Raw genomic sequence first — 26761 nt, forward strand, 5'->3', positions numbered from 1 at the left:
GAGCGCGGGGCGGGGGCGCGGCGACCCTGGAGGTCGCCGCGCCCCCGCCCCGCGCTCACCTTCTTCCGGGGCTGCCATTTCATCATATTTGTGGAGCGGCGCCTGGAGCATCAGGCAAGGCGTGGCGGCGCGCTCAGGGTCGCCGGGCCGCCGCAGCTCATGCTGCCGCCGCCGCCGGCCAGGCCCCGGCCGCCATCCGCCTCTCGAGGGCCGGGCTGGTCGCGCCCCGCCGCCGCCGCCGCCGCCGCCGCTCAGGACGCACGAGCGCCGCAGCGCAGCAGCCCGTCGCCGTCGCCGTCGCCCCGCCTCGGGGAGCCGAGCAGCCGCATCATGATGGCCGTGGTCCTCCTCCGCCTCCCGCGGGACCCGGTCGGCACCGCCGGGCTGCAGCTGCAGGAAGCGCCCCTCCCGCGGCCATGCAAGCCCGCGGCCGGAGGGAGGCGGCCAGGCGGGCGGAGGAGCGCTGCGCCCCGGCGGCGGCCGCCTGGAGCCCTTCCCGGCCCTTCCCGCGGCAAGCGAGACGCCCCGGGCTCCTCCTCGGCCCGCTGCTGCAGAGCCGATCCCGGCGCGGCGGCGGCAGCAGGAGGCACCGCCCGCCCGCCCGCCCGCCGCGGCTGCCCGCCGCCGCCGCCTGGCTCCCCCCGCCCGGCCGGCCGCGCTAATGACGGACGGCCCGCCCGCCCTTCCTTCCTCGCCCGCCCGCCCGCTCGGCTGGGCTGCCCGTTCCAGCGCCGCTCCGGAGGGGCGCCTCCCGGGCCCTAGCGCCCGCCGCGCTCCCCGCCTCCCTTTGTGGAGCCTGCAGCGAAGGCGGCGGGAGCGAGGCCCGCTCGCTGGGAAGCGCCCCTCACCCGCGCTGCATCCAGCCCTGCGCCCGAGAGATACGTGACGCAAGGCCGATGTTACAGGGAACGGCCGAGTTCAGGCCGAGCTTGTCTCGGGGAGGCTGCAAGCGCCTGGGCAGGGAACCGGGTCGGCCTGCGGACACACGCCCCTTCTGGCTCGTTCGCGGGGAATGAAGCCAGCGCCGCCGCGCTTTCTGCCTGCGCAGGCCCGCCCTCCTGCTCTCGGGGCAACTCCTCCAGCCCCGCTTGCGCGAAAACCAGAGGCTTCCCCGCGCTTCGCGGTTGGTAGAGCCCTCCACCGGTCCTAGTGAGCGGAGGCATGCAAAGGTACGAAAGGAGTACGGATCCGGGATCGTTGAATGAGATCTGAAAAGCACGATGCTACCGAAGGGGCATCCTCACAGGTGCCCTGCTGACTCGGCCCCAAGGCCCCGCCTGCCGACCGGCAGCCACCAGCAGCAGCCCGGCCTTGGTGGCCCTCCCTCAGCACGACTCCAAGCCGCAGCAAGCCAGACACCTCGCCAGCGTAGCGCCGATCGCGGTGTGGGGGGGGGGGGGGGGGGGGGGCTTCTCAATGGAACTTCATTCGCACAGAAACGTTCCGAATTCTGCTGCTAGCCTCAAATTATCATGATGCCTCGAGAAGCGCCATGTGGTAATCTGCCAAACACAGTCTCTCTATAGAAGAACAGGAAAGCATGCAAATATATGCTGTGAGAAAAGCCACGCCGCACTTGTTTTTAAGGCTGAAAGTATAAACACTACGTCAAGCTGTAAATCAACTTCACGTAGTGGTTAGATTTGCATAATTGTTCAAGAAATACATGAAAAGGCTTCAGTGGGAAATGCATCTCGACGCAACCCCCCTCGCCTCCGGCCAGGGCAAGCCAAGCAGTCCTGGGATCGCCTCCGTCCGCTCATGGAGAAAGGCTGCGGGGCATCCGAGTAAAGGGCCTCTGACCAGATTCCCAACGAACAGGAGCACCCCAGCCCAGCAGCTTGTTGGAGAGGGTCCTTGGGAAAGGTTTGCTGTTCAAACCGGAATGGGTACCCCGCCCACACCCAGCCAGCCATTGCCATGGCAGGGAGCATTCTAGGAACACCCTCTGGGGCTCTTTGCACTCTGGGGGGCTTCACCGTTTTTGGGACGATCTGCGTCACCTGGCACTCCGCCGCTGCCAGCATCATTCGCAAATGCAGCCTCCATGGCACCAGCCTCCCGTTCCAGCTCTTGGGGAAGACGCTGCCAGCACCCTCCTCCACGGCAAAGCCACCAAGGGACGCCTGCTCTCTGCCCTCTAACTGGTCACTGAGCCATAACAAGACCATTCCTTCCATTCCCAAGGCGGCTTGGTTTACTCAAAGATTTTGTGCATTAACTTTGTCTCATGTTACTTGTCCAAAACATTTTGGAAGTCAGTGCCTTTCAGCTCCTCTCTTATCCACACACCGAACTGACACTCCCCCCCCCAAAAGAGCAAACACAAACACAAAAGAGCAGAACAAGACCTCCAAAAGGACTTTCCTTTGCAGAAGATTTGCTGAATCCCAAGGAGGATTGGTTGGTCTTGACATTTAAGAATCCCAGCCATTTATCTGGACCCTAAATTAGGCGAATGGGTGGGCAATTTCCTGCCCACCTCCCAGCAACCAGGCAAAGAGAACCCCATGCAGAGCAAATGCATTACAGCCCCCTTCTCTTCCTCCCCTCCATAAAGCCCACCAAAAGGACAGGCAGAAAGGCTGCACTTGGGCCTCCTTGCTGCCTGGGGCCCCATCACCACACAAGGCTGCAGGCTCAGAGGCCACATGCCCTGGCTTCACTGGTCAGCCATGCTGGACAGAGGGAGCTCTACCCCCTTATCAGAGCCCTACTTTTTGCTTGCCAATCCATTCCTCCCTTTAACCCAAGTGGCCACCAGCAGAAGTCAAAGCTGACACACAGCCAGTGTTTCCAATATTCCTTTGCAAAAGACAGCATGGGCGGCAGCAGGAAGGTCCAGGCTGCCTCTCGGTTCAAGAGATGCCCCAAGCAGCTGCACAGGAAATGCGGTGGGTCAGGAATGCCACAAAAGTGCCGTGGCCAAAGGAGCTCAGCCGGGGGGTGCGGCGCTTTTGGGGACTCTGGTGTCTTGGCTGCAAGAAGCCAGAGGAGCAAGTGGGGTCTCGCTTCAGTCCTCCTGCCCCACTGAGGAAGCTGTGCGGCAGCCAGGGCCAGGCAATGCTGCGGCTGCCAGCCTGGCCAGGCCCGCCAGCCTGTCCCACCCCAGTTAAGGCAGGCTGGGAGGGCAGGGAGCACTCACTTCAAAAGGCTGCAGATCACTTTGGAAGACCACGCTCTGCTTAGTCAGGCTGAATAAAGATCTTTTCTCAGAGGTCTAATCCAGAGACAGAACCTTTGAAAAATGAGGGTCAGCTTATCTAAAAAAATTCCCCAACTAATGATGGGGGGAGGGCAGGCTTAGAGAAATGGCCTCCTTAGCAGTAATTAGCCAGTTGTAGTGTCACTTGCTTCAAAGAGATGCTGAGCGCCCAAACGAGATAAGGAAACTACAGGCAGCATTTATCAGCAGCTGCAGGCGGATCTGAGGGTCTGACACACAGGCAGGATTATCATCGGGCTTCAGGTGCCTGTTGTTAATTGAAATTTATTCAGCAGGGTTGAGAAACGATCAAATAGGTTAAGTCGGGATGAGGATTAATCTTGCTACTGAGCCCGCTACTGGAACACCCGACAAGTACAGACCACGGGCTCGTGCTCCAAGGCAGCGGATCAGTTAACGGCAAGGCCGCCCCCCAAGTCAGAGGAGCAAAGGCCAGGCCCAGGCTGGACCTCCCTCCTGCCCACGCTAGCCGGGGCTCACGGCCAGGGCAGGAGGCACAGGACACTGCGAGCGCCTCCATCTCCACCGGCCTGCCCCCTGCCCAGAAGGCTCCAGGTGAGGTGGTAGCCAAAACAAACAAAATGACCACCAGCAGCACATCCCTTTTATACACTTCAGAGATTTTTAAATTTCAAAATCATTTTTTAAGGCAACCTCCCAGCAAATTCTGACCGGGACAGAGAGGAGGTCCGCGCGGCCGTGTCTGCGGCTCAGCTCCCAGGCGCTTGTTGGGAGGAGCTGGGAAGGGCTGCGGGCTGCACCCCCTGGCGTGACCGGGCTCATGCCAGCAACCCGTGGGTGGAAATTCTGCTCCCAGCTGGGGGGAGGGCAGACCCCACCTCGGCCGGCACCTCCCTTCCCGTCTCCTTCTGCAAAGACTCGGGGCACCCCTCCTCCTGGCTCCCAGTGCGGTTGCCAAGCAACCCAGCCGCTTTGCTTTTACTATCAGGAAGGACCACAACTGGACACAGGGAGAGCCCGGCGGAAAGTGTGGAACGATCAGCAGCATTAAAAGACGAGGAACAACCCCCCCCGCCCCCGCTCCAGCCCAGGGGCGTGTGCTTTGGGATTCTGCTGCAGCAGCTGCAACTGCAGCTGGATAAATCTCTCTCTCTCTCTCTCTCTCTCTCTCTCTCTCTCTCTCACACACACACACACACACACACACACACACACACACACCTTCTTTAGCTGGCCCTGGGGCAGAACTTCTGCCATAAATAACATCATGTTGTAAGCCGCCCCGAGGCTTCGGCGAATGGGGCGGCATAAAAATGTTTTAATAAATAAATAAATAAATAAATCATGCCCGAATCTCCACATAGCCACCCAGTCATAAAGCTCCTGCATTGTTCAGCAGAGGCAGAACAGGCGCCCGCTGCAGGATGACCTGGCGAGCCTGTGCCCGCCTGCAGACACGAGGCCACGGGTCGGGGGAGAACTGGGGGCCCCTGCCGGGCCATATTCCTTGGACAGTATGCAGGTCCATGGCCCCACCACAAAAAGGTGTGTGGGGCCGCCCCCCATGCTGAACATGCTATGCATGCTGGTGCCCCCCAGTGCAGAGATGGGGCGCCTTCGGGAAGCCCCAGGCCTAGAGCAAGATGAGCATCGAAGCACGTGCCCCGTCAGGAGAGATTCAGCGAGGAACCACTGCGGAGACCGTCTGGTCAAGTCCCCTCAGAAAGCCATTATTGACATTTACCATCAGCAAACAGGGAGCAAACCAGATCAAGGGGTTCAGCCAGACATGAAGACGTCCTCCACAGACTCCTGCGGCACTGCATTCTCAGGATTTCGCCCCTACAGTTTCAAGCTCGAGCTTCCAGTGCTGAATTCCAGCACTGTCCGGATCCCAGTTTGCGCTTGCTGTTACAGTTCCGCCTTGAATCCCCTATCCAGATGGCAGTCTGTGCATCCTTTGGTCATTTTGGTGAGCCGTTATTCTGGGCACCAGAATCACCAGAAGGGCTATTGTGGTGGAGGGGAGAGACAAGGTGGAAAATCCACTGGATGGAGACGTCAGCAGAGGAGCACAAGCAAGGATGCCCTTCTCTGGCTCTCACGGCGGTTGCAGCCCTGCGGAAAAGCTCTCCAAAAGTCCCTTCTGTGGGAACTGCCCTCCCTCAGCTGCGTCAGGAAAATGGACCCATTTGGAAGCTTGTGAACGACCGGAGGAAACAGAAGCAGCAGTGTTTCTGCTTCCTGAACCCAGAGAACGGTTTGGATTCATCACTCAGGTTGCTTCAGAAACTGATGAGGATAGAAGCTCAGTTACACTGACAAGCAGGAACTGGGAGAGAGAATCAAAGGAGAACAATCGGGGATACAGGTGAGAAGACAAATGACATTAATTTCCTTTAAGGAGCACGACTAGCTGCTTGACGAGATGGATGGTCTCATTTGCCAGGAGCGCCAAGTGACAAAGTCAAACAAATATCTCCACCTTTCTTCATTACTACTTTATCAAATTTAACCATTCATGGCCTGCACAGGAAACCACCGACTCTCACCTTAATATGTTTACAGGATACCTGCCTTCCTTGCTGTTGTCACACAGCAACCCTCAGTGGAAGAATAAGAGCCACAGGGCGGAGGACAGACCTGCCAGGCCTTTCAGAGCTCTTGGCAAGGACAAGCCACGGGCAACTTGAAGTGGGCCATTTGCAGCCGGGGCAAATGCAGCTGCCTGCCCCGGATGCTTGGTTTGCCCTCTCCTGTTGCACTGCTGTTTATCAGCTCTACAAAGATTAGCAGAGGCAAGAACAAGACACAGGTTAACAGATAAAAGCCACATGCCTTACAGCTGCAATCTGTGCAGAGGCACATGACTCATATTCTCCGCCCTAAAGATATGCATCTGAAGGTCCCCCAATCCCTCAACCAGAGCAGGTATCAAGGTGCAAAATCAAGTGACAAAGAAATCCCTCAAGAAGGTAGAACTGAATTTATTTTCCTAAAACTGTATGACCCCCCGGGTGCTTCTGGATGGACTGCTTGTAGCACCACTAGTATAAAAACACCAAGGGGCAGTTTGTCTTTCCTTTCTTAATGGATCTTCTTTGACAAGAAAAGGGCACAACGGCCGTGGGGAAAAGGGAAGCACTGTGTACGGAAGACAAAGGTGTCCGGATGGCCCCTGACGCCATGCATGAAGCAGGACGATGGGGCAAGAGAAGCCTCACCTAGAAGCACCTCCAAATTTCGCAACATTAACCTCCCGTGGGCCACAACATTTGTGTGTTCAGCAGAGGAACCCTTGCGTTTGCTCTCTCCACAAGTCTCACGGGGCATAACTGCTTGTCGGAGCCTCAAAATTCACTGCTGCCCATCCAGAGAGAAATCCACAAAACAACAGCACCCCAAGCAGAGACAAGGAGCATCCCTCGCTGCAGCCAAGGCAAAGGCACAGCCACCCTCCCGCGGCAGCATAAGCCAAGCAGCCGGTCCCCTTCACTGAATTCCTCCCGGTTGCCTCTTCCCGCAGCCATTTTGGGTGTCGATTTCTGTAACTTCCCCCAGCTAAGCAGCTGGAGAAACTTCAGTGACAGGCCTTTGGGGGAATGCAGAGGGGTGTCATTTTCGAGCCACACAACACGGGGGACAGGGGAAGACAGCCCCCTCCCTCGCATCATGCGAGCTTTCTGGACTTCTAATGAGCCTCTGGAAGAGGCCTCGGGGACTCCCCTGTGGGTGGACGTGGCCTGGACTGCTGGCTGGGCTGCCGGCTGGGCTGCCTGTCCTGCTGCCTGGGCCATAATATAAATGGGCTGAACGGAATGAAATGTAAACTCCACTCAGCTTGCCCTTCCTCAGAAGACTGCACAATAAAACTATTGTTCAAAAAATCTGTTTTGTCTATTCAACGTTCTCTTCCACACTCTGGAAACATAAGCAGGCTACAATATGCATTCTGCCCACAGTCCCGCAAGGCGATTCACACGGGATCCTGTAACAGCAGAGGTTCTCGGAATCCCCCTGGAGACTCCCCTCACTGATTTGCAAGGACGGGCAGGTCCATGGCTGAGGCAGACAAAGGGAAAGCGCCCGTGTCCACCAGCAGGACACCGGTACCGCCACTCCGCACACCGAATTCCAGCCAGCAGCACGAGCTCACTCCCAGCCATGTGGGTGCGAGCAGGGACGGGACGGGACGGGACGGGACGGGACGGGACGGGACGGGAGAAGCGGCAGGCGCTGCACCCTGCACAGCCTGCAGGTGCCGTGCCTCCTGCAAAGGGAATGGGCCGCTCCGGGCCTGCAAAGGATGCCGCCGCCACCGCCGCTGCAGCAGGCGCTGAGCTCTGGCCCGTGTCCGCCACTTCTCCCTCCTGGAACGGTGTCCTAGTGTTTCTCAACTCATGGAAAGCGGAAGGGTTGTGAAGCCTCCTGGAGAAGTTCGCTGAAGCGATTCCTGTGTGGAAGGACTTCCGTCCTGCTAGGCCAGCTCTGCTGATGGCCGGGGGGGGTTCAGCTCCCCCTTCCTCTTCCTCCTCGCTCTGCTGGCTGCTCTCCGACGTGGCTACTGGCCACCAGAGCTGCAGCAGTGCCATGCTGCTCAACTGGCTCAGGGCCTGCCCGAGTCTCACAGGAGGCTGAGGACGGGCTCACTTCTCTCAGGCACCTGCTCGTCCACCAGGCCACAGAAATCAGGATGGGGGGGGGATACCAGTTCGGCCACATGAGTTCTGTTGAACCTTCACAGTGCCAAGACACTCCCCTCGCCCCCAGGCGCACACAGATTGATCCATGGAGAAAATCTGCATCAGGCCAGGGACCAATAACGGAAACGCCTCCCTCGAGCTGTGCCCTCTCTCCAGGGCCCGCTCAGTCGAGAGAGCCGCTTGCGATCATCTGGCTGCCCCACTGTGCCCACTGCCAAGCCCTTTCGTTCAGGGCTTGGTGTGTGAGATGCCAGCTCGTCTTCCTCTGCCAGCCAGATGCCTTCCCTGCACGACGGCCACACTGTGCAATACTGGACAGTCCTAAACTTTCGAGGCAGAAGTCCTGCTCTTTGGGAAGCAACCACAGAAGCTCCTGCCTCAGCCGGGCGCCTCCAAAATGCCCCAGGATTGCGTTCAGTTCCCCCACACCACATGGTATGTAGCGCGGTTTCAGACCGAGGGGTCCTTGCACTGCCAGTCCAAAGGCCTCGTGCAGCTAACCCCCCCTCGCCCCCCTTCCTGTTTGTTCTTTCTTTGTGGTAAGAAGAAAGGTGCAAGAAGCAGTGGGGAATCAAGGGGGGGGCACAAATGGAGGACAGTGGCGTCCACAATGACCCACTGCACACGCTATGCCAACTGTGAGGAGGCTGCAAAACAGAGAGCTCACCTGGAAGCACCGTTTCTCGCTCACCGACTCACACACACCTGCCTTATTTAAGGCGCAGTCCCGCGAAATCGCATCAGGTGAGTTCTTTGCAGGGCTGGCTGCTGCCGGCTTGGTGCAGGCCCTGCTTACAGGTCCAAGTGGGTGGTCCAGAGGGAAAAAAAGAAACTGCCCAGAAGGTAGACAGAAGGTACCTGCTTTCTTCTTGCTGTAAATGGCCCAAACTAAACTGTAATAAATTGGGACTTTTGCTCCATTTGCTTCCCGGAGCTACAGATTGGAAGAGCGGTGCTGAGTCAGGTGTTCTCGGCAACCTGCTCCCAAGTGCGAAGGTAGCACACGCCAAGCGCTGGTGTACCAGGTGGAATGGGGGGTGGGGGACACACTCACTTGGCAGCTCCCTTGCTCTGGGTTGCCTCCGGACGAGACATGCTCATTCCCCTCCCCCATACCTTTCCAAGGACGGTTTTCCATTCCAGCACATACTTCTGACCATGTGCCGAGCGTGAACAGCCTGTGTACCGAGGACAGGGGGAAAACACGTTCCACCTCCCGGGACATCACACCCTTGCCTGCCCGCTCGCTTGCCAGCACGGGGCTGCGACAGCACAAGCCACCCAAACAGAATGGGGGGAGCCACAAGGAGGGAGCACCTGAAGGCGTCCAGTGCCTCGTCCTGCAACCCCCCCACCCACATGGTCATTCCCTGGAAACGGGTGGCTTACCTGGAACATGCGTCGTCCCTTTCTTGGCATTCCAGTCAAACCTCTTCTCCCTGCCCTGCCTCGCCCGGATCATCCAAATGCCGCACGCAGCACACTTGCCCCATCCAGAAGGGACCACTGTCTCTCCCCGCCCCTCAGACCAGGATTCTGCTACAGACGGATTGTCGTTCGCCACACTCCTCTGCTCTGTGCCGTGAGGCTGGACGAGGCAGCCACGGAGCAGCCCTGAAACGCAGTCAGGCCAAGGGATGCGCTACGGAGCATCCCGTGCCCCACGCTGGACCGTCAGGCGGCCCGGCGAGTAGCCAGGTGCAGGGCGGGAGCCACTGCACCCCCCGCCTGCCCATATCCTCAGGCAACGGCCACTCAGCCTGGAGTCAGCCGGCCTCCTGGCCAAGGCCCTGGACGGCCACTGCTGCCGCCGCCTCATCTTCCTTCTCCCTGGAACTGAGCGATACCTTCGCGGCGTCGCCGAGGTGGGTGGCCGGAGCATGTGAGCTCTCACCGGGCAGGGACGGACTCATGCATTACCTGGCGGGGACGGAGAAGGGCGCCTGCTTATCTGCTGACAAGCATGGGGCGTGGGGAGCTGCCCCCCAGGTTCTTTGAGTTGACCCTCGCAGAAGAAGTGCCAGCCACTGGCCTTGCTGACATGCAGCGGCACCGGGAGAAAAGGGCAGTGGAGCGGGGACAATCCAGCTCAGCCAAGCACAATCCCCAGGGGCGACAGCAGCAGCAAGACGCCGCTCGCTGCTGAATTATTAAAATGATTCATCGCGGCAGGAGCCATCTCTGCTGCTGCCATAAGGACCCCCGCCCCCCGGCCCGGTCATCAGTTGCTGTGGCAGGGGGCACCAGGCCCTCCTCCTCCCAGTTTGGAGGCTGGGGGGGCCCAGCAAGGGATGGGCAGCTCACGCAGCTGATACCCGCAGGGGAGGAGCAGAGCACGGGGCGGATGAGGCCCTGGGCCCTTTCCGGGCAACGATGCATTCTGAAGCAGGCCAAGTACCACGCAAGTCCCGCCCCGAAGAACTGACTGACAGAAGCAAGCACCTTTCAGGCCACGATTCCACGGACACGTGCCTGGGAGCCGCCCCCTGGACACAAGGGGTCAGTTCCCGAGTCAGCGTGGAAAGGGCTGCACGGCGCCGCTCGGAGCACAGCAGATGCAACTTCCGCCATTTGGCCAAGCCTGCGGCCAAGCGGCAGCGTGGAAAGACACGCCGGGGCGGCGGGGGGGGGGAGCTCCGGAAACGGGCTGGCAGCGGGGTGAGCAGTGCTCTTCTCACGCGTCCCGGAGGGGCCACCTTCTGAAGGAGGTGGGCGTAAGGAGCCTTTCCCTGAACATCCGGAGGCCTCCCCTGTTTCGTCAGCAACAAGGCGGCACCTGCCATTTTCACAGCACCACAAAACTCGCGTGCAAAGACTTGGGTGGATGCAGCAGAAACGGGGGGGGGGGGTCCCCCCACGAGGCATGCTGGGGCCAGCCCTTCACTATACTCGCCAGCAAGGCCCCCTGGTAATTGGCAAAATGATGGTGTCCAGTGACATCGGCCTCTCCTCCACTGGCAAGCTGCACCAGCACATGGACGTGTCAGCAGTTTCTGGGGGAAAGCAGCCAGGAGCCGGGAAGCATCCATTTGGGGTCAAATCATCCCTGGCAGAAGAACATTTCTGATTCCCCAAAGGCCGGAGGGGAGGAAACAGGTAACAAGACAATGGTCAGCCATGACAGCCAGTTGGAGAGGACCACATCCCAGAACAGAACTTGCCTGCATCTGGAGAGGGACCCTGGGCTTGGGTGCTTCTTTGCAAATGTTAGGAGCCTGAGGCCAAAGCGGGATTGCTGGAGTATCCGGCCATAAACGAGAAGCTAGACATGAAAATCCGACCCAGCAGAGAGAGCTGGTGGGATACAGTTCGCTCTGGATATAAACCGCAAGGGAAGGCTGGGGAAGAGCGTGCTGGAGCAGCTGTTGCCCTTGCCAAAGAAGGCAGAGTCTAGCGGACTTGATACTCTAAAGTGTGGTGTGGAGACTCCTCCAACAGAAGTGCAACGGGCCCCAAAGCTCGCTTGGTCATGGGAGCACACTAGCATCCCCCGGACCAGAATGCTCAGGGGACTGGCCGAGTCGCGGAGGAGGCGAGCATCCGCGGCCGCTAGCCTTGCTGTCCACAGGTGACCGCCTTCTGCAGAGGCGACTTGCCTGCGCACGCCAGCTGCTGAGGAGCTGAGCGGGCAGAGGCCTTGCACCCACCCTGCCGGAGGGCAGCCGATCTGCCCCACGGGCTGGACCAGGCGACACAGGGCTGATCCCACTGGGCCTTGCCTGTCTCTGTGAACCTGAGCAGGAACCTGCTGCCACCTGCCTCTCCTGCTCCCACGACGGAGCAAGGTTGACAGTGACTCTGGAGAAGCGTCTGCCTGGCGCTGCTGGAGAAATGCCTCACGGACAGATGGAGAAAGATGGGCAGCCAAGCAGAATCTCCAAACGCACACGAGTTGCTCGGGGACCCTTCGCCAAGAATGCTACGACGTTGGCAGCGCTGGGGTCTGTGAGAACAATGAACCAAGCAAAACCCTCCCTGATCTGCATTCGCATTCTTCGCCAAACTCGGGGCCAAGTGACATATGGAATGGCTGGTCTCGGATTGAATATTTCCTGAAATTTTGATTTTCACTTAAAACAGCGGGAGGGAAACCGAACCAACGTTGAGCAAGTGCAGAAGCACCAGGCATGGGGGCCGAAGGGTTGTTATCCTGCTTCCAATTACCTCAGGATGGGGAACCAGGACAAAGGACTAAGCGGCTCTCGATCCAGTCCGGCCACCCGGGAATGAAGGTGCCATCGGGGATCCCCGGCTGAGCGTCCTTTGGCCACCAGTCCAGCCCTAATAAAAAAGACCTGAAGAGTCACTTGCTGCAGGTTTTTTATGAGGTGTATGCCACGGAAGAGATACGTGGCTCTGGAAGTCCTCTACCACCGTGCTGTGCTTCCATCTGAGACACAAGACCTGCAACCCACCTCGTGCCACACCTTGCTGAAGCGGGCCACCAGCCTTCTCTCTTGCTTGCCCTCAGCAGTACCTGGGTGGGTGCCTTGGAAAGCAATACGGACTATTTGAATTCCTTTAAACAATCCACCTTGATTTTGATGTTATGGAAAGTATGAAACATAGTGCAAAAAAGTCAGCTAACAGCTCATTTTCTTGCTGGCACGAGACATTCTGAAATATCTTTTGCAATGAAGAGCAATCCAAGGAGGAGAAAAGAGAGATCCCTTTGATTATAAATTCATGAACTCTTTCAGGGTTGAACTGATTTTACTCTCTGGCAGAGTATACCGTCAACGCCGTTTTCTAGGTCAGAAGCAGTCTGCAGGGATGCCCTTCCAAGATAACAGTTTGGGAAACTTCCTTTCTGCCATGGAACAGTTCTTAAAAAGCAGCGGGACATGAAAGGAAAAGCAGCACTGAAGGGGCTGAACTCCTGCCCTGGCCCACGGTGGCCTGGAGGAAAATCACTGCCATGATCAAGATGCTAGTCCTTCGCAGAGGGGAGGGCTGGGCATCTGCAGGGGCTCCCTTCACCAAGGGCACTGCAGGCTGGCGGAGCTGCCGAGCCAGGAGGGGCGGTCCTTGGAAAAATCTCTGTGGCGCGTCCATATTGACAGAGCCCCAGTGCTGGTGGCCACGGACATCTGAAACAGCATTGTGGCTCTTCCCACGCAGTGTTTTAGCCCACAGTTTATCAGCACGCCCCCTGCCAGCCCTCTGCCGTGAGGCTCCGTATCTCGTTCAGGATGCGGCTCGTTGGACAGCTAAGGATGGCACACCCGAAGGAAGGTGGTGGCTCGCCGGGAGGGGAGGCGGCATGGCCATGCTTTCACAGACTGTGCCAGAGAGGGAGCCAGGCTGAGATGCAGATCCTTCAGTCTAATTAATTACTCATTTTCCTACGAAACTGAATCCAAGCACATCGAGGGTTTAACGAGAGACACTTTTAATAGCGGCATGTCTGCCTGCCATGTCACTCCACAGCGCCTTCCCTTCACCATATGCCCGCGCCATTCGCTGTGCTTCTCCGGCTGTCACCGCAGCAGCTGTGAGCGAGGGACGCAACTGGTCTGTGCCGAGTGCCCCCACCCAGGCTGGTTTCCTCCAACTGTTCCAATCACGACTGGTCTGCATGGATCAAAAGGGTTTTCAATTTTAAAGCATTCCTTATAGCACAGAACTGCATTGCTCCACAAAAGGGTTTTATGTATTCTAATCTGGCTTTGCGATCCATCCCCAGGACTCGTCGTGGCACATCTTAGCCGGCCCCGGTGTCCACTGCACATGCAAGGTCACTTGTGGCCAGTGAAGAGGGAGCAAGGGTCCCGGGGTGTTGATTTTCTGCACAGAAGCACCAGCGATGGAGCCGTGGAGGAAGCAACCTGCGCCTCTGCCATCAAAGGTCCCGCTTATGGCCAGTGCGTTTTGGTGAGTTTGTATGAAGCTGCTTTTTAGGGTCGTGTCCTGAAGAAGCACACACAGAGGAGAAAGACGAGACACAAGATAAAGTAGCTGCATCAAACAGAAGTACAGATTTCTTTGAGAAAGCGACTCAGAAACACAAAAAAGCATGTAGCTTGATTAGGAAATCTGTTGATGTACAGAAGTTTGATTTGGCTTGGTTTGGGTTTTTTGCAAGCTCTCAGAGCTTGGGAAGATGGGAAGAGAGTCTGTTTTGGGGGCTGCAATACACAGGCTGTATTTGTTTAAAATTCTCTTGGCAACTTTGCTCATCTTGTTCACTTTAGCCGGCTGTTTATATTAGTTTTATTTTCTATTCTATATTTTCTTCTGTGTATTTGTGTATGTTAAGAAAATAGAAATAAAAAAGGATGCAGCTTGAGCTCGCCCCAAACCCGGTCCAGGTATCTGTTTTCTGAGTGGGGGTCACTGGGGGGCAGCCATGGGGAATGTGCGTCTCCTCACCTGCAGGACGTCCTGTGCTTTGCTCTTTGTGATTGGATCTTTCTAGCTGAGCTCCATCACATCTATTCCTTGGCACACTTCGGATATCCCAGGGCAAGCTAGGTGGTGCCTTTGAACACTGACTCCAGGAAGGAGGCGCTCATTACTACTATCCAACAGCATTTCTTCCATTCTTGGTTCCAGGCTTCTTCCTTACGTCTCTACAAATGTATTGATTGTTTGATTGGATTTCTATACCATCCACACACCCAAAACAGCTCTCTGGGCGGTTCACAAAGACCAAATAACCAACAACATAAAGTAAAAATCAGATGAGATTATTTTAAAATATAAAATTGAATGCATCTAGTATAAAAAACTCCCGGAGTGTACATGCCTGCTTGCCTGATAGGAAGGGGTGCTTTGCTGGGGACCAGCGGGGTAGGAAAGGAGGTAGGCGTGATGGCGCTGGGCAGTCTGCCACAGCTGGTGCCAGGACAGAGACGGGGTGTGTCAAAGGCTCAGGACGGGGCCCAAGAAGCAGGCAGGCAGGGAAGAGACCTTTGGCGGAGGGAGCAAAGCGGAGCACGGGTCGGCCAAAGCTATGGGGCCCGGCTACTCTCCGCCTGCGCTTGCCGTGAGCCGGGGCCAGCAGGCCAGGAAGCCAGGCCCTTGGCACCTGCTTCCAGGGCCCCCTACGCGTGGCTTCTCCTGCTAACCCTTCCCTGCCTGTGGTCTGGCAGATGCCCTCCATCTCGAAAGTGCTTCCCGACGGCCACACAAAGACGAGGAACGGGCACAGCTGCACGGGCTGCTGCGTTCCGCAGCACAGGAGGGCCTTGGACCCCCTCCACACGTCCTCCGCCAGTACTGGCGAGCCTGCCCAAATCAGGGCAAAAAGGAGCCTGAGCATGCCCCAAAATACAGCAAAGTAGTGGCCTGTGCAACTCCAGAGCACTGCAGCACGAAAGGGGAGCAAGGCAGGCCGAGCAAGGAAGAAGGTGCTCTGCTCCCTCTCCTCTGGAATACGACAGCTCTTGGCACTTGGCAAAACCAGGCGTCCTGCCACGCGCACTTCCTCGGCAGGGCGGGGGGCAGCTGCCCCTTCCTCTCCCCCACGTTGCTGAAGCCTCCTGGCGCCAACGCACTGCAGATCACGCTGGAAAGGCCTGCCAGGGCCCATGTCCTGGTTTTGGCAGCTTCTCCTGCTTTCTGCCTCACCCGAGGAACTGATGAGCAGGGGAGAAAATGCTGCCCCCTCCAAGAGCCACTGGCAGCCCCCCCCCCCCCGCCTTTGAAGCCCTGCTGCAGCTCTGCGCCTTTCTGCAGGTCTGCTCTGACGCGGGTGGCCACCCACGGCTCTGGCCAGTGACCTGCAGCCGTCGCCTTCGGGGAGAAGGAAAGCACTTGCTCTTGTCCCTCCCCAGTCACAGGCACTACGATTTCGAGGCACATATTTAGAGTGTGCTCAAATCCAAGAAGCTGTCATTTTTTATTTAGTCTCCATGTGCTACTCATGAAAAATTTACTCCCTCAAATAAAGCTGCATGCATTTCATATCCAAAGAATGCACGATAAAAATGGAATTTCCTCGAATGCATTCTGGAAAGGGAGGCAAGAAAACCCGACATATTGACACAAAACAAACATGACACAAGCATGCAATGAATGTCACTGCCTTGCGGTGAAAGTGCTTCGGCATTCGGCAAGTCAAAACTGCTGGGAGTGAGCACAGTGCCGGCGGGGCTCCGAAAGGTGCAGTCCCAGTGGACTGTACTGCCTTTCGAGGAACAGCCGGGGCTGTACCAGAGCTGCCTGGCCCCGGCTTTCTCCCCTGCCCACACAGCTGCGCGTGACGTATCGCAGCCTCTTCCACGGGTGAAACAGACGACGTCCTGGTGGTGGCCGGCGGCCAGTCGTTTCGGTGAGCATCACTGCCCTGCAGGGCTGGCGTAAGCCGGTCTCCGGCAGGCTGCGAGGAAGCGGTCAGTCTCACAAGGCGCACCCGACCACTCCGCCTCGGGATCCTTGGCTCTCCGCAAGAGAAGCAGACGAGGCTCTGAGCACTGAATTTGGATTGGACGATCCGGTTCTGACTGTGAGCCACAATCCCACCGGCGGCGGCAACCAGCCGAGGCAGCTTGTCCCCGGATCCCGAGGGGAGCGCGCACACGGCTCTGGGCATTTCAGGGGAGTAGCAACTGCTGAGCAAAGCAACCCAGCGGCCCATCCATGGACAGGAGAGGCACTCCAGTGGGAGGTGCGGGGGAGAGATCCGGAACGCCGCTCCCGCTGCTGCATGCTCTCCACCCCGTGCTTTGCTGCTGAAGACCCATCTACCCGCGAAACCAGGACAATGCGACTGAGCCTCAAGACACCCGCCTCGTTTCCACACACGTTCTGGCCGATCGTCAGGCACCTCCTCTGCTTCTTGTCCCGCATCAATCACAGCATCACTGACAGAGCCAAGCAGCTTAGCTGGTGTCAAGGGAGGAAGGGGAGCCGTCTCTTGCCACAGCGCGTGTGAGCAGCCCGGCCCTCCAGCTCTTTGGGCTTGCAGCTCCCATCATCCCTCGCCGCTGGCTACCATCACTAGGGCCAATATGACTTGCACCTAGAAGGCCACAAGTTACCGATTCCTGCCATGCAGCAACGGGCTTGGCTCGCTTTCTTAAGCTGACCGTACCCATTCTGCATGTGGCCCGTTGTCACTCTCTGATAATGTGAACAGAACTTGCAAGGGAGGCGCGGAAGCGAATTCACCCAACGTTGCTTGCTCCTTGCCCTCTGCTCAGCCCCAGCACTCCTGCCGACACCACTGGGCTCTGCTTCACTTGCACTGGACAGACACCCCTTTCAGGAAAGGGGCGACAGGGCCGGGGCAATCCTTGGAAGGCAGGCCCCTTGGAGGACAGCAGCCTGCGGGTGCGAGTCCACGTCCGCCCACCTCAGGTGGCCTGCATGCGCCACTTTCCAAAATGGTGGGCTACACCGCTCGGTCCCAAAAGGAAACGGGAAGCTGCTGCTGGCTCTGTGGAGGGGAACGTGCCTGCAGCCCGGAGGCCGACGGCCAGCGGAGTGACGCTCCCCTGGGGTGTTTATCTTCAGAATCACGGGATTCACACCGAGAGCGCCACCCTCGGTCCCGCACATCCTTGGAGGGCCCTTCTCCAAAGCAGAGCTGGCATCTTGCTCTCTTGGCGACGGGGACTCCCCGCTGCAAGCAGGCTGGCAAGGCTCCAACTCTGGCTGCAGAGCCCTCCCAGCATGCACCTCCAGCCAAAGGAAGGGAGGGAGGGGGCTGTTCGCGGTCCAAGCTGCCTGCTTCCTCCCCTAACACAAGAGAGGCGACCTCGATGGGGAACTCCTCAGCCTCCCCCACAGTGACAGTCCAAAGAGCACTTCAGGGAAACATCTGGAGTTGGGCTGAGTGAGCTGCAGTCGTCATGCCTTTGGGCTGACAGAGGAGCTGGAGGATATCATTTGTCTAGGAACAGCCAAGGCCTGGAGCTCAAGTGCAGCTGTTAACAGCTGCTTGACTCTTCCCAGTATCTGAGTCCAGAAACATTTCCACTCAGAGATCATTTATATGCAGAATATAATTCAAGAACGATACACTGGACCAGAACTTGAATATTATCTGGAAAGGCACTCCAAGAAAAACATCCTGGCCTCTCCAGGTTTGCTCATCACACAAAGGGTCTCTTTATCCCCCAAGGCAGAGGAAAGCTCACCTATTTGCACAGCCAACAGAGAAGATCGCAGCTGCCAGCCCTCACAGGGAAGAGCCCCACAGCACCTGAAAGACTAAGACAGCTCTTGTGGCAGAACCAGGCCAAGACTGGGGGGGCGGGGGGGGCGGGGACAACACGACCCAGGATCAAATGCCATTCCGCTAGAAAGCTCTCTGGGTGGCCTTGGGTCAGGTACTGTCGGAGCTTTACCTACATCCTAGGTTGTGTATGGAGCACCGTCTGCTTCACAAGAGACATGAAGAATGATCCACCTCTGGAAGACAGGCAGGCAGAACCCCTTCCCCTGTCATTGTGAGCCAGAAAAAGGATGCTCGGAGCCTGGCATCACTAGGGTCCATCGCGCTAAGGAAACGGCGCTTTTCCTTCCTGCCCCTTTATGAGTACCTTTTACCATAAATCCTCTGAAAGGGAGCCTCAGTATAAGAGGATTATGAGAGAGAGAGAGAGAGAGAGAGAGAGACACTTTGAACTGAAAATGGTCTGATCCCAAAATGAATTTCCTATTTGAAGTCCTACTGGGTTATCTCTTTCAGATGTCAGAAGCATTGAAAAGAAACACCACCAGACCCACTCCAAGATTATTCAGGATTAACTGGGCACAAGCCATCTAGGCAGACACTGTCTCATTGCTTTTAATGGCTTGTTAGTAGAGAAACCTGAGGCTGCAGATGGAGATGCAGCCAAGCAGCTCTTCCTGTGGGGTGGACCTTCCACAGGAATGCCCATGCCGCTGCCTCAGGCGGATGACCACCGCCGTGGCAGGGGGGCATCTGGCAAAGCCCCCCCCAAATGACAGAGAATGTTCTTCCGTCCTGTTCCGCATGTGGTCTCCTGCTGGAGCGCCCAGCAAGAGCAAGGCGACACCCGGAAGCTGCTGGCAACATGCCTGTCTGGGGCCCTACGGTGCGCGGAGATTGACCATCCTGCCTCTGCCCCTCCGGCCTGCGGGATGGGGCTCCAGCGGTGTGCGTCCTCCAGACAAAATCCCCAGGCTCGAGGCCCAGCCTGCGCCTCTGCTGAGTGGAAGGGCTTGGGCAAAATGCGACAGAAATGCCAACCTGTTCTCCCTGCCTGGCAACAGGCAGGAGCTGAACGACGGGAAGAGACACTCCACTCTCAAGGAAGCGTGGCAGCCAGTGACCCAGCCTGCCCTTCTGGAGAAGGCAAAGCCCAAACTGTGAGCGCCCCCCCCCCCCGCTCCTGACAGGCAGGACCACTTTGGGGTTATCCCTGCTCTTGGCAGAAGAGGGAATTAATCCCTTCCTGCCTGCTCCGCTGCCTCGGGGACCAGGAATAATTCTTCACCTTTATGGTATACTGTGGAATTTTCCAAGCACCTCACAAACAATATTGCAGCCATCTTTGCAACCACCCTGTAAGGTAGGCCACTCCTAATATCCGCACAGTACAAACAGAGCTGGGAAGAAGCAGAGTGGTAGTTCGTGGCTGAATCTGAGCTTTCAGGAGAGAGTTCAGCTTCTTAGTCATTAAGCTATGTAACAACAAAGCCAGAGACTCTGGCATACAATCAGACTCATTTTAGCATCAGCCCAGAGCTGCAAGTCATTGTTTCATGCTTGTATTTCTGGCCCCGAGAGAGAAAACAGAAAGCATGCAAGAGTGTGCTATCTGGGCCCCTCCTCATGCAGGAGTCTCCCCAGAGCCCAAGATGTGCTTCTAGCCTGAGCCTGCGGGGCTTCCACCAGCGCCTCTTTGCCCGGAGCGCCGAGGATGCTTCCAAAGGGAGGCCTGGGAAGCTGGTCCCTTCCATCAAGGCCATTCACTCTGCTGCTCCTGCTTCGCTTTCTCTGTCCTGACATTTGCTGCTCAGCCATATGGTTTGCATTATTTTGTTTGTTTGGGTTTTGCATACCATTTTGAGAGCACATGCAAAAAAGTATATGCAAAAGCTGTAGTTAAAAACAACAACAACCTTGACAACCCCAAATGCTCAAAGCCTCTTTAAAAGACGAACAAACAAACCTGAGCCTCATTGCGTGGACATGCAGGCACAGACAAAGGCCGCTGCTGCAGTCCAGCGGCGGGGAGAGTGGCTGAGCCGAGTCAGGAATTTCCTGGATTCAAATATCCCATCAGCCAGAAACCCGCTTGGTGACAGGGAGCAAGGCACTCCCCCTTTTCCCCTTTGCCTCGAGGGTGGAGAGAACCGTGCTGGCCGACCCACCGAGCAGGGATCAAGAGGTGGCAGAGAAGCGCAGCTCCGTCCCAACAAGAGGGGAGCACTGTGAAGGGGCAGCCATCCGACACAGCCTCCAGCCTTCCGGGACAGAACTGTGCTCCTCAGGAAGGAAAAGGTTTACCCTTGCATTGAGATCCGCCATTCTTGTGTAGCTCCAAACGGACTGCACGGCACAAATTTCTTCGAGCGCTGGGCCCTCTCCTAGGCAGAACTGCCCAGCTCCGGCTGCCCACCTCCTGCCCGTGGGGATGCCTCTGAGCATGCCGACATGCAGAAGCGATGCTACTGACCGGGACTGGCTGCTGGGAACTCAGCCTGCCGGGACTCAGCCAATGGCTGGCTGCTGCTAGCAGTTTCTGGGTCCAAGGAAAGAACTGAACACCCCCCCCCCAAAACACTCTGTAGCTTGGGACACGCCTTCTAACAACGGCTTCTTCCACATGCAGGCAAGCGGGGGGGGGGGAGTCGGGGGGAGCTCTGTAGGGCAGCATCTCCCAGAGGGAGGGTGACTGGTGTCAGCACTAACACTTCACGTTTGGCCCCCCGGGAGTTTCACAGCTGAGGCTGGGCTCTCATCAGCATCGCGCCAAGACCGTCACAAGTGCCGCTGCCTGTAATTTCGCACCGGTCCCATTGTGAGCTGCTGGGTGTGGGTTTGGGTAGAAAGGTATCGTACAAATCAAATAAAGTATCATTTTAACTGAAGAACGAGTATTACATCCTTGCAATAAACAAGTACCCCTCCTCTCCTCCGAGGGGCCCCAGAAGACCGATTTAGTTCCCTTCCACATGGTATCCTTGCCACAACCCTGTTAGGCTGGGAAAGAGAGCGGGGGTCTGCACAATCGAGGCAGCTGCAATGAACCGCCACAGCGTGTGCAAGGGGCAGGCCAGCTGGATTTCCATCATAAGCCACACTGGCACAACTCACCACGTCGTCTGGACCCAGGTGGCATGGCTTAGATAGGGTGGGAAGCAAGCCTTGAAAAAGCACGAGTCACTGTTGGGTCACTTGAGGGCCGTTTGCTGGGTTTCACACATCTGAAGCAAGCCACACCTGGGCTGTCACACCGCAGGGATTAAAACAAGCCACCGTTAGCTTTTTGAGTCATGGTGGTTTCTGCTGAACATGCAAACCAGGTCCCTTTGTGCGCCTGGATGCAAATGCAAAGTCTGGTTGCTCCAGAGCTCAGATGGAGCCAGAAATGTCCATCTGTGCTCAACTGAGACCCAGTCAAGAGACCATCCTTGACAAGCCACAAGAAAATCAGCAGGCAGGAACCAGACCTTTCAGGTGTGCTTCAGGTAGAATGAAAAGCTGAAGGCCATCACCTTCTAGGTGCACACTGGTGGCTGGCGCAGGTTAGCTTAATAAGGGGGATGCAGGGCAGCAACTTGATGCTTCTAGTCCTACCAAAGAGAAATTACAGAAACAAATTTCATTTGGAGCATGACGTTTCCTGGTGCCCCAAAGCAGTGCCAAAGGAATCCATCATCTGCAGAAACTGGCAGAATCCTCAACTAGCAGCGTATTATCAAAGAGGATTCCTTGATTACAAGTTCTGATAGCCTTTTCAAATACATAAATATTCATACCATCCACCATTTATATGAGCTGGATCCCAGCCAATCGCTTGCAAAGTGAAATCTGCAGGCTACAACGAGCGTCCAGAAACAACAAACGATATTAGAGAAGCAACAAAGCCCTGTCTAGTCTTCAAAATCTTGTATCTTGTGCTTTGACAATGGCACTTTCTACCATGTCAGTAAGGGCAGGGCTCACTAAAACTTCTGCGGTACATTGAGCATTTTAGAAGAGTAGGGGGCTGACAGCAAAGGCTGAAGCCAAGAGGAGAAAAGCTCTCCTGGAATGCTGTACTTCCACTGTTCAGTAAGTGCCCTAAAGGCAGATCCTTCCTGATTGAACCAGAAAGAATTTTCCCGGAGGGACAATAAGAAGGTGGGTCGTAGAAGCTAGCGCCCCTTGAGCTCCTTCCAGCAGGTGGGGCTTTTGAAGAGGCCATTACAGGCTTGCTCACCCTCAAGGACCTTCCCCCCAAATTCAACCCAATATCAGAAAAGCAAGTGGCACTTGTAAGCACTTCCCATCCTAACAGCAAAACCACCAACTCATATCCTCATGAGGACATTATAACCATAGGACCAGTCCTAGGCCCCGTCTTGGCTATTATGTCTTTTTAGAGCGGGGAAGGGCCGAGAGACATGGTTTAATTAGTAGCGTATTTTGCCCACACATTTTCTTTTCATTCATTTCAGAGCTGAAATGCGATTCTTTCTTCTTCTTTTTAAAGCTCTGCACACAACAATTATCTGCATAAAATGCTGCATTTCCGAGCTCTCTCCCCACTCTGGCTCTGATTTCATAGCACAGAAATGCAGCTGGGGATGCTGCTCTCCGAAACAGATGCACACAATTAATCCAACTACCAACTGCTCAGCACCGGAGACCACTAACCCCACCCTTGTACTCGCCGGGAGAAGAGCTGCTCAAAGGCCAGGGAACCTCATGTCACCTCTGCCTCCTCCTAGGAGCATCCCAAACTGCTGCCCCGCTTTTGCACATCCACACGGCCTGGGAACAGCAGGCACACCCCCTACAGAGCCACAGGCCGTCCTCCTGCCACGGCGGCCATCAGAATCTGGACATCAACCCCGCAGCCACGTCGTCTGGAATGTGCGAGCACAACACCGTGACAAACTCGTGCCCCCCCACCCCATTCTGGTCCGATGTCTCCAGGGCCCACTTGCCAAGGGCAAGAAGGGAGGGGGTCAGGCCCTGCCCTCCCACCTGGCCCTCCACGCCCCCAGAGGCCAGGGCTAACCACTCAGGCACCTGCCTGCACCACAGTTGGCTTCCAATCAGAAAGCGGCACTTCCTCCAGCCACGCTTTCGCATTTCAGTTTAAAACTATCTAGGATTGGAGTTCAGCTCAGTGCAGGCACAATCCTGACCAGTTTAGAACTAACCAGAATTAGGCTTTAGTGGAAGTTAAGGTTGGAAAGTGATGGACTGCTCAAGCCGCTACTTTCCACTGCAAAAGATTTGGCTACCAAGAGAGTCAGGAAAGGGGGCTGTCAGCAGCGTCCTGCAAAGCACGTCTAGCTCACCTCTCGGAGCAAACATGTTAAGTATCAGGGTAAACTAACACAACTGGAGCGAAGGAAGAGCCAAAAAATCCCATTAAAACAGTTCAATGTCTGAAAAGCTGGAGTGCATTTCTCTGCAAATTAAGGACAGATTGCAAAGAGGGGGACAGGGCTGGAAAGTTCCCTGCTTGTCAAATTAAAAACAAGAGCCCTATTCATAAAAAATGTTCCAGCGGTCTGGTCACATTCTTTGCTCTCAGGGTTTTCCGCGCAACCTTCTCAGGTCCATCCTCTTCACCCGCAGCTCAGCAGTGTGTGACCAGCCAGAGGCACGGGAGGCAGGGTCTGCTCTCAACCCGCCCCAGGACCCGTCACAGCTGGCTCTGATTAGCGGAGGCAGGGAAGTTTAAAAGGATCCTATTCGGTCGCCCACTCCCAGTATCCCGGGAAGCCCCTCGGCCACAGCCCTGCAGTGCGGAGGGAAGCCCAAGCCCTCGCAGGCAATACGCCCGAACCTGCAGAGCAGGAGCACCCCAGGGTGCGAGCCTGGGGTTGGAGGAGATCCAATGCAGCACTTGCACCACCAGGCTGGGAAGCCAAACTCAGAGGAGGCATCGGGGGCAGAAGGAAATGCCCTCCTGCAAAAGCGCAGCCGCTTCCCCCACTGGAGGGGGACTAGGATGACAACAGCAGCTGGGCGCCAGAAAACGGCCCTCTTCAACCCCACTCAACACCTATCCATCACTTGCAAGAAGTACGGGCTACAGTTCCCAGCACACGGGAGAGCAGCAGACGCCTATACCGCAGAAGCCCTCCTTTCTGGGCCAGCTTGTCAGAAACCGGGCTGCCAAAAGCCCATTTCAGCTCGCGGGGCCGAGCCGGGCCGGGCCGGGCCTGTGAGGCACTGGCTGAGCTGCAGGCTGGCTGCTGCTTTGGATGCCCCGAGAAGCTCCTTTCTTCCAGGATCCTGGCCCTGCACAAAGGTGGCGTTGCCTCTGTGGGGGATGCTGTGACCAGAGGGGGCTGCCAGCCGGTGGAGCTGCTCTTCAGCGGCAAGCAGGAATGCCGCACTTCCAGGCAGCACAAGAGACGTCCGAAGAGGCTCCAAGGAAGGAGCAGCGCTCGCCATTCACAGGGGCTCTTTTCACATTCACAGAAATGCTTTTCGCACCCTGCTAAGCGTGGCAGCTGAAGGAGCTCCAACACCTTCCAGCGGGGTCAGCGCAGCTGCAGAATGCCACGCACAACTGAGCTCACAGTCCTGATCCAAACAGGACATTTCACCGGGTGGCACAGCTCCACTAAATGTGGGCTAGGAGCACACACGCTAGCGCAGGCTCACAAGGAGAGCGCCAAGGCCCAGCGGCCACCATGCAGCGGTGCTGGCCCAGAGAAGTGCGCCACCCTGTGACTTCAGCCGCAGCGCCCCCGCCCGGCCTCGCCTGCAGAGCCCCCAAGCAGCAGCCCGCAGCTTCCCATCACATGGGCCCCTTGCAGACCAGGCAGTTGAGCCCTTTCCTTCCCCATCCCGAAGCGGGGAGAGGATGTGAGGAGGCCACAAGGCAGCATCGCCACGCTGCCTCCCTGCGCCACCAAGCGCGCCAGGGAACACAGGCCGCCCTCTCCCTCAGCACAGCAGCGTCTGCACGGAAAACAACGCTCTTGGAGTAAGCTGACTGCCGGAGCAGAGACCCTCCAACGGGGCGGGGGCAAAACGTGGCTCCAAAATAGCACACAGTGCCAACACCCATGCCGGAGACCGTACAACATCGGCAGCAGACAGAAGGGGCTGCCCAGCCCCAAGGCTCAGCCGGCATCTGAAAGCGCTTGGGATCCACATTCTGCCCCGCTGCATTCAGCTCTTCCTTCGACAGACCCGCCATGGAGACCGAGGCCTTTCGGGCGGAACAGAGGCAGGCTGAGCAAACCTGTGCCAGCCTCCTTGTCTCGCTGTGCTGCGTGTGCCACAGGCCCTCTCCTCACCAGCCTCCTGAGCTGAACGGCACACGCCCCCCCACCGCTTCCTTTAACCATGCAAGTATAATGGACACAAAGGGGAAACGCAACACTGCCACTGCCCCTCAGGGAAAAACTCGATGCACTCACAACAGCATTTCAGATACTGGTCGAGAACAAGAAGGGAGAAAGGAATTCTATACTTCTGTTTCGTGTGTGTGTGTGTCTGCGGGTCCTTTATGCAATGTCCTCGTCATCATCCTAGGAACTCTTCTGTGTTTTCCAACTACTTTCACAGCTTTCTTTAAGAGCAAAGAGCACGTTTCTGGATGACGCTGTTATTTGGTAGGGAAGCCCTGTATAAAGTCCAAATAATGCCCTGTCCCACAGCGCCACCTTGTGTGGTGGAACGGGACATACAAAAGCAAACAGAAAGGCAGAGATGAAAACTATTAAGGGAAGAAAACCTTGTGTGGAAGGACATTCTTTCTCCCACGAAAAGGCAGGAGAATCCTCGGCAAAGGATGTCTTGCACAGAGAAGCCTTCCATCTTTCTTGCTCTGAACACTCAGGCATTTCTGCCGGGCAGCTTTTAATGCAAAAGGCAGGGTCTGCCCTGCCAGGCAGGAATCCCACCTCACCTGCCAGGCCTGAGGGCTCCGTGCTGCCTTCGCTGTGGGCCTCCCTTCCCACGCCTGCTCTTACAGCCACCTTGTCACTTGGAAGAAGCTTCTTCTACATGCCTGCACCTGGCCCCATGCACGCTTCCCTCTTTGCCATGTCCTTGAGTCATGCCTGGTGCCGGGGTGGATTTGATTTAATCAGACCGAGCCTGCCATGGGAGCAGTCCACAGTTCTCAACCTGCTGGGTAATGGGAGCTGCATGCCAGCCATCCTGTGGGAGAAATGCAAATGGAATGGGAACCCTAAAACACACAGTCTGTCAGACCCTAACGTGCAGCAGCTTCATTAGTAGTTAAGAGCTTACAAAAACTGAAATGAAACTGCCAAGACCCCCCCACCCCTGGAAGTAACCTTAGTCTCAGCAAAAGCAAACTGGCGGAAGCTGAGGACTGAAACTAGCATCCCGTCAAAAGCATCTTTCCAACTCTTGTGACTCATGACTGTAAATGCTGGGAGCAAAAGAGACAACGGATGCTGACAGGAACAAATTTCCAGCAAGGAAATTGCTGAAGGGGCCCTTCTCCTTTGCCGAGCAACAGTCCTCGGGACTCCCGAGGAGCTAAACTAATTGCATGCAACGCTTCCCTTCTGCGAATCATCTGAACATGCAAACAAAGCACATCATTCTGAGATGGATCCCTTCCAGGGTTGCCTGTGGAACTCTGCAACGCGCCAGATACATGACGGCACTGTATGAACATTCACTGTCAAACCTGCACTCATAAAGGGACCCCTGTCAGAACCCCGGGAGGGAACACAGGGCCAAGCAGTGGCAGTGGTGGCCGTGGCGGGAGGGGAGGGGAGGGGAGGGGAGGGG

The 26761-nt window shown here is 56.7% G+C and overlaps 1 protein-coding gene across 3 annotated transcripts in view; it reads right to left on the reverse strand.

Moving 5' to 3' along the window:
* The window catches only part of TTC28 (tetratricopeptide repeat domain 28), a 71312-nt gene that overhangs the window by 38058 nt on the left and 6493 nt on the right, over positions 1–26761 (reverse strand). The window contains exon 1 of one of the 3 annotated variants that reach the window (XM_044426187.1): positions 60–99. The exons of the other annotated variants lie outside the window; for them this stretch is intronic. Within the exon in view, the coding sequence (XP_044282122.1) occupies positions 60–86 (27 nt within the window). The 5' untranslated portion in view covers positions 87–99. Of the gene's footprint in view, positions 1–59; positions 100–26761 lie in introns of those variants that run through there. 3 annotated transcript variants of the gene reach the window in all.

Source organism: Varanus komodoensis, unplaced genomic scaffold (genome assembly GCF_004798865.1).
Source record: "Varanus komodoensis strain SLA01 unplaced genomic scaffold, ASM479886v1 scaffold165, whole genome shotgun sequence".
Lineage (NCBI taxonomy): Eukaryota > Metazoa > Chordata > Lepidosauria > Squamata > Varanidae > Varanus > Varanus komodoensis.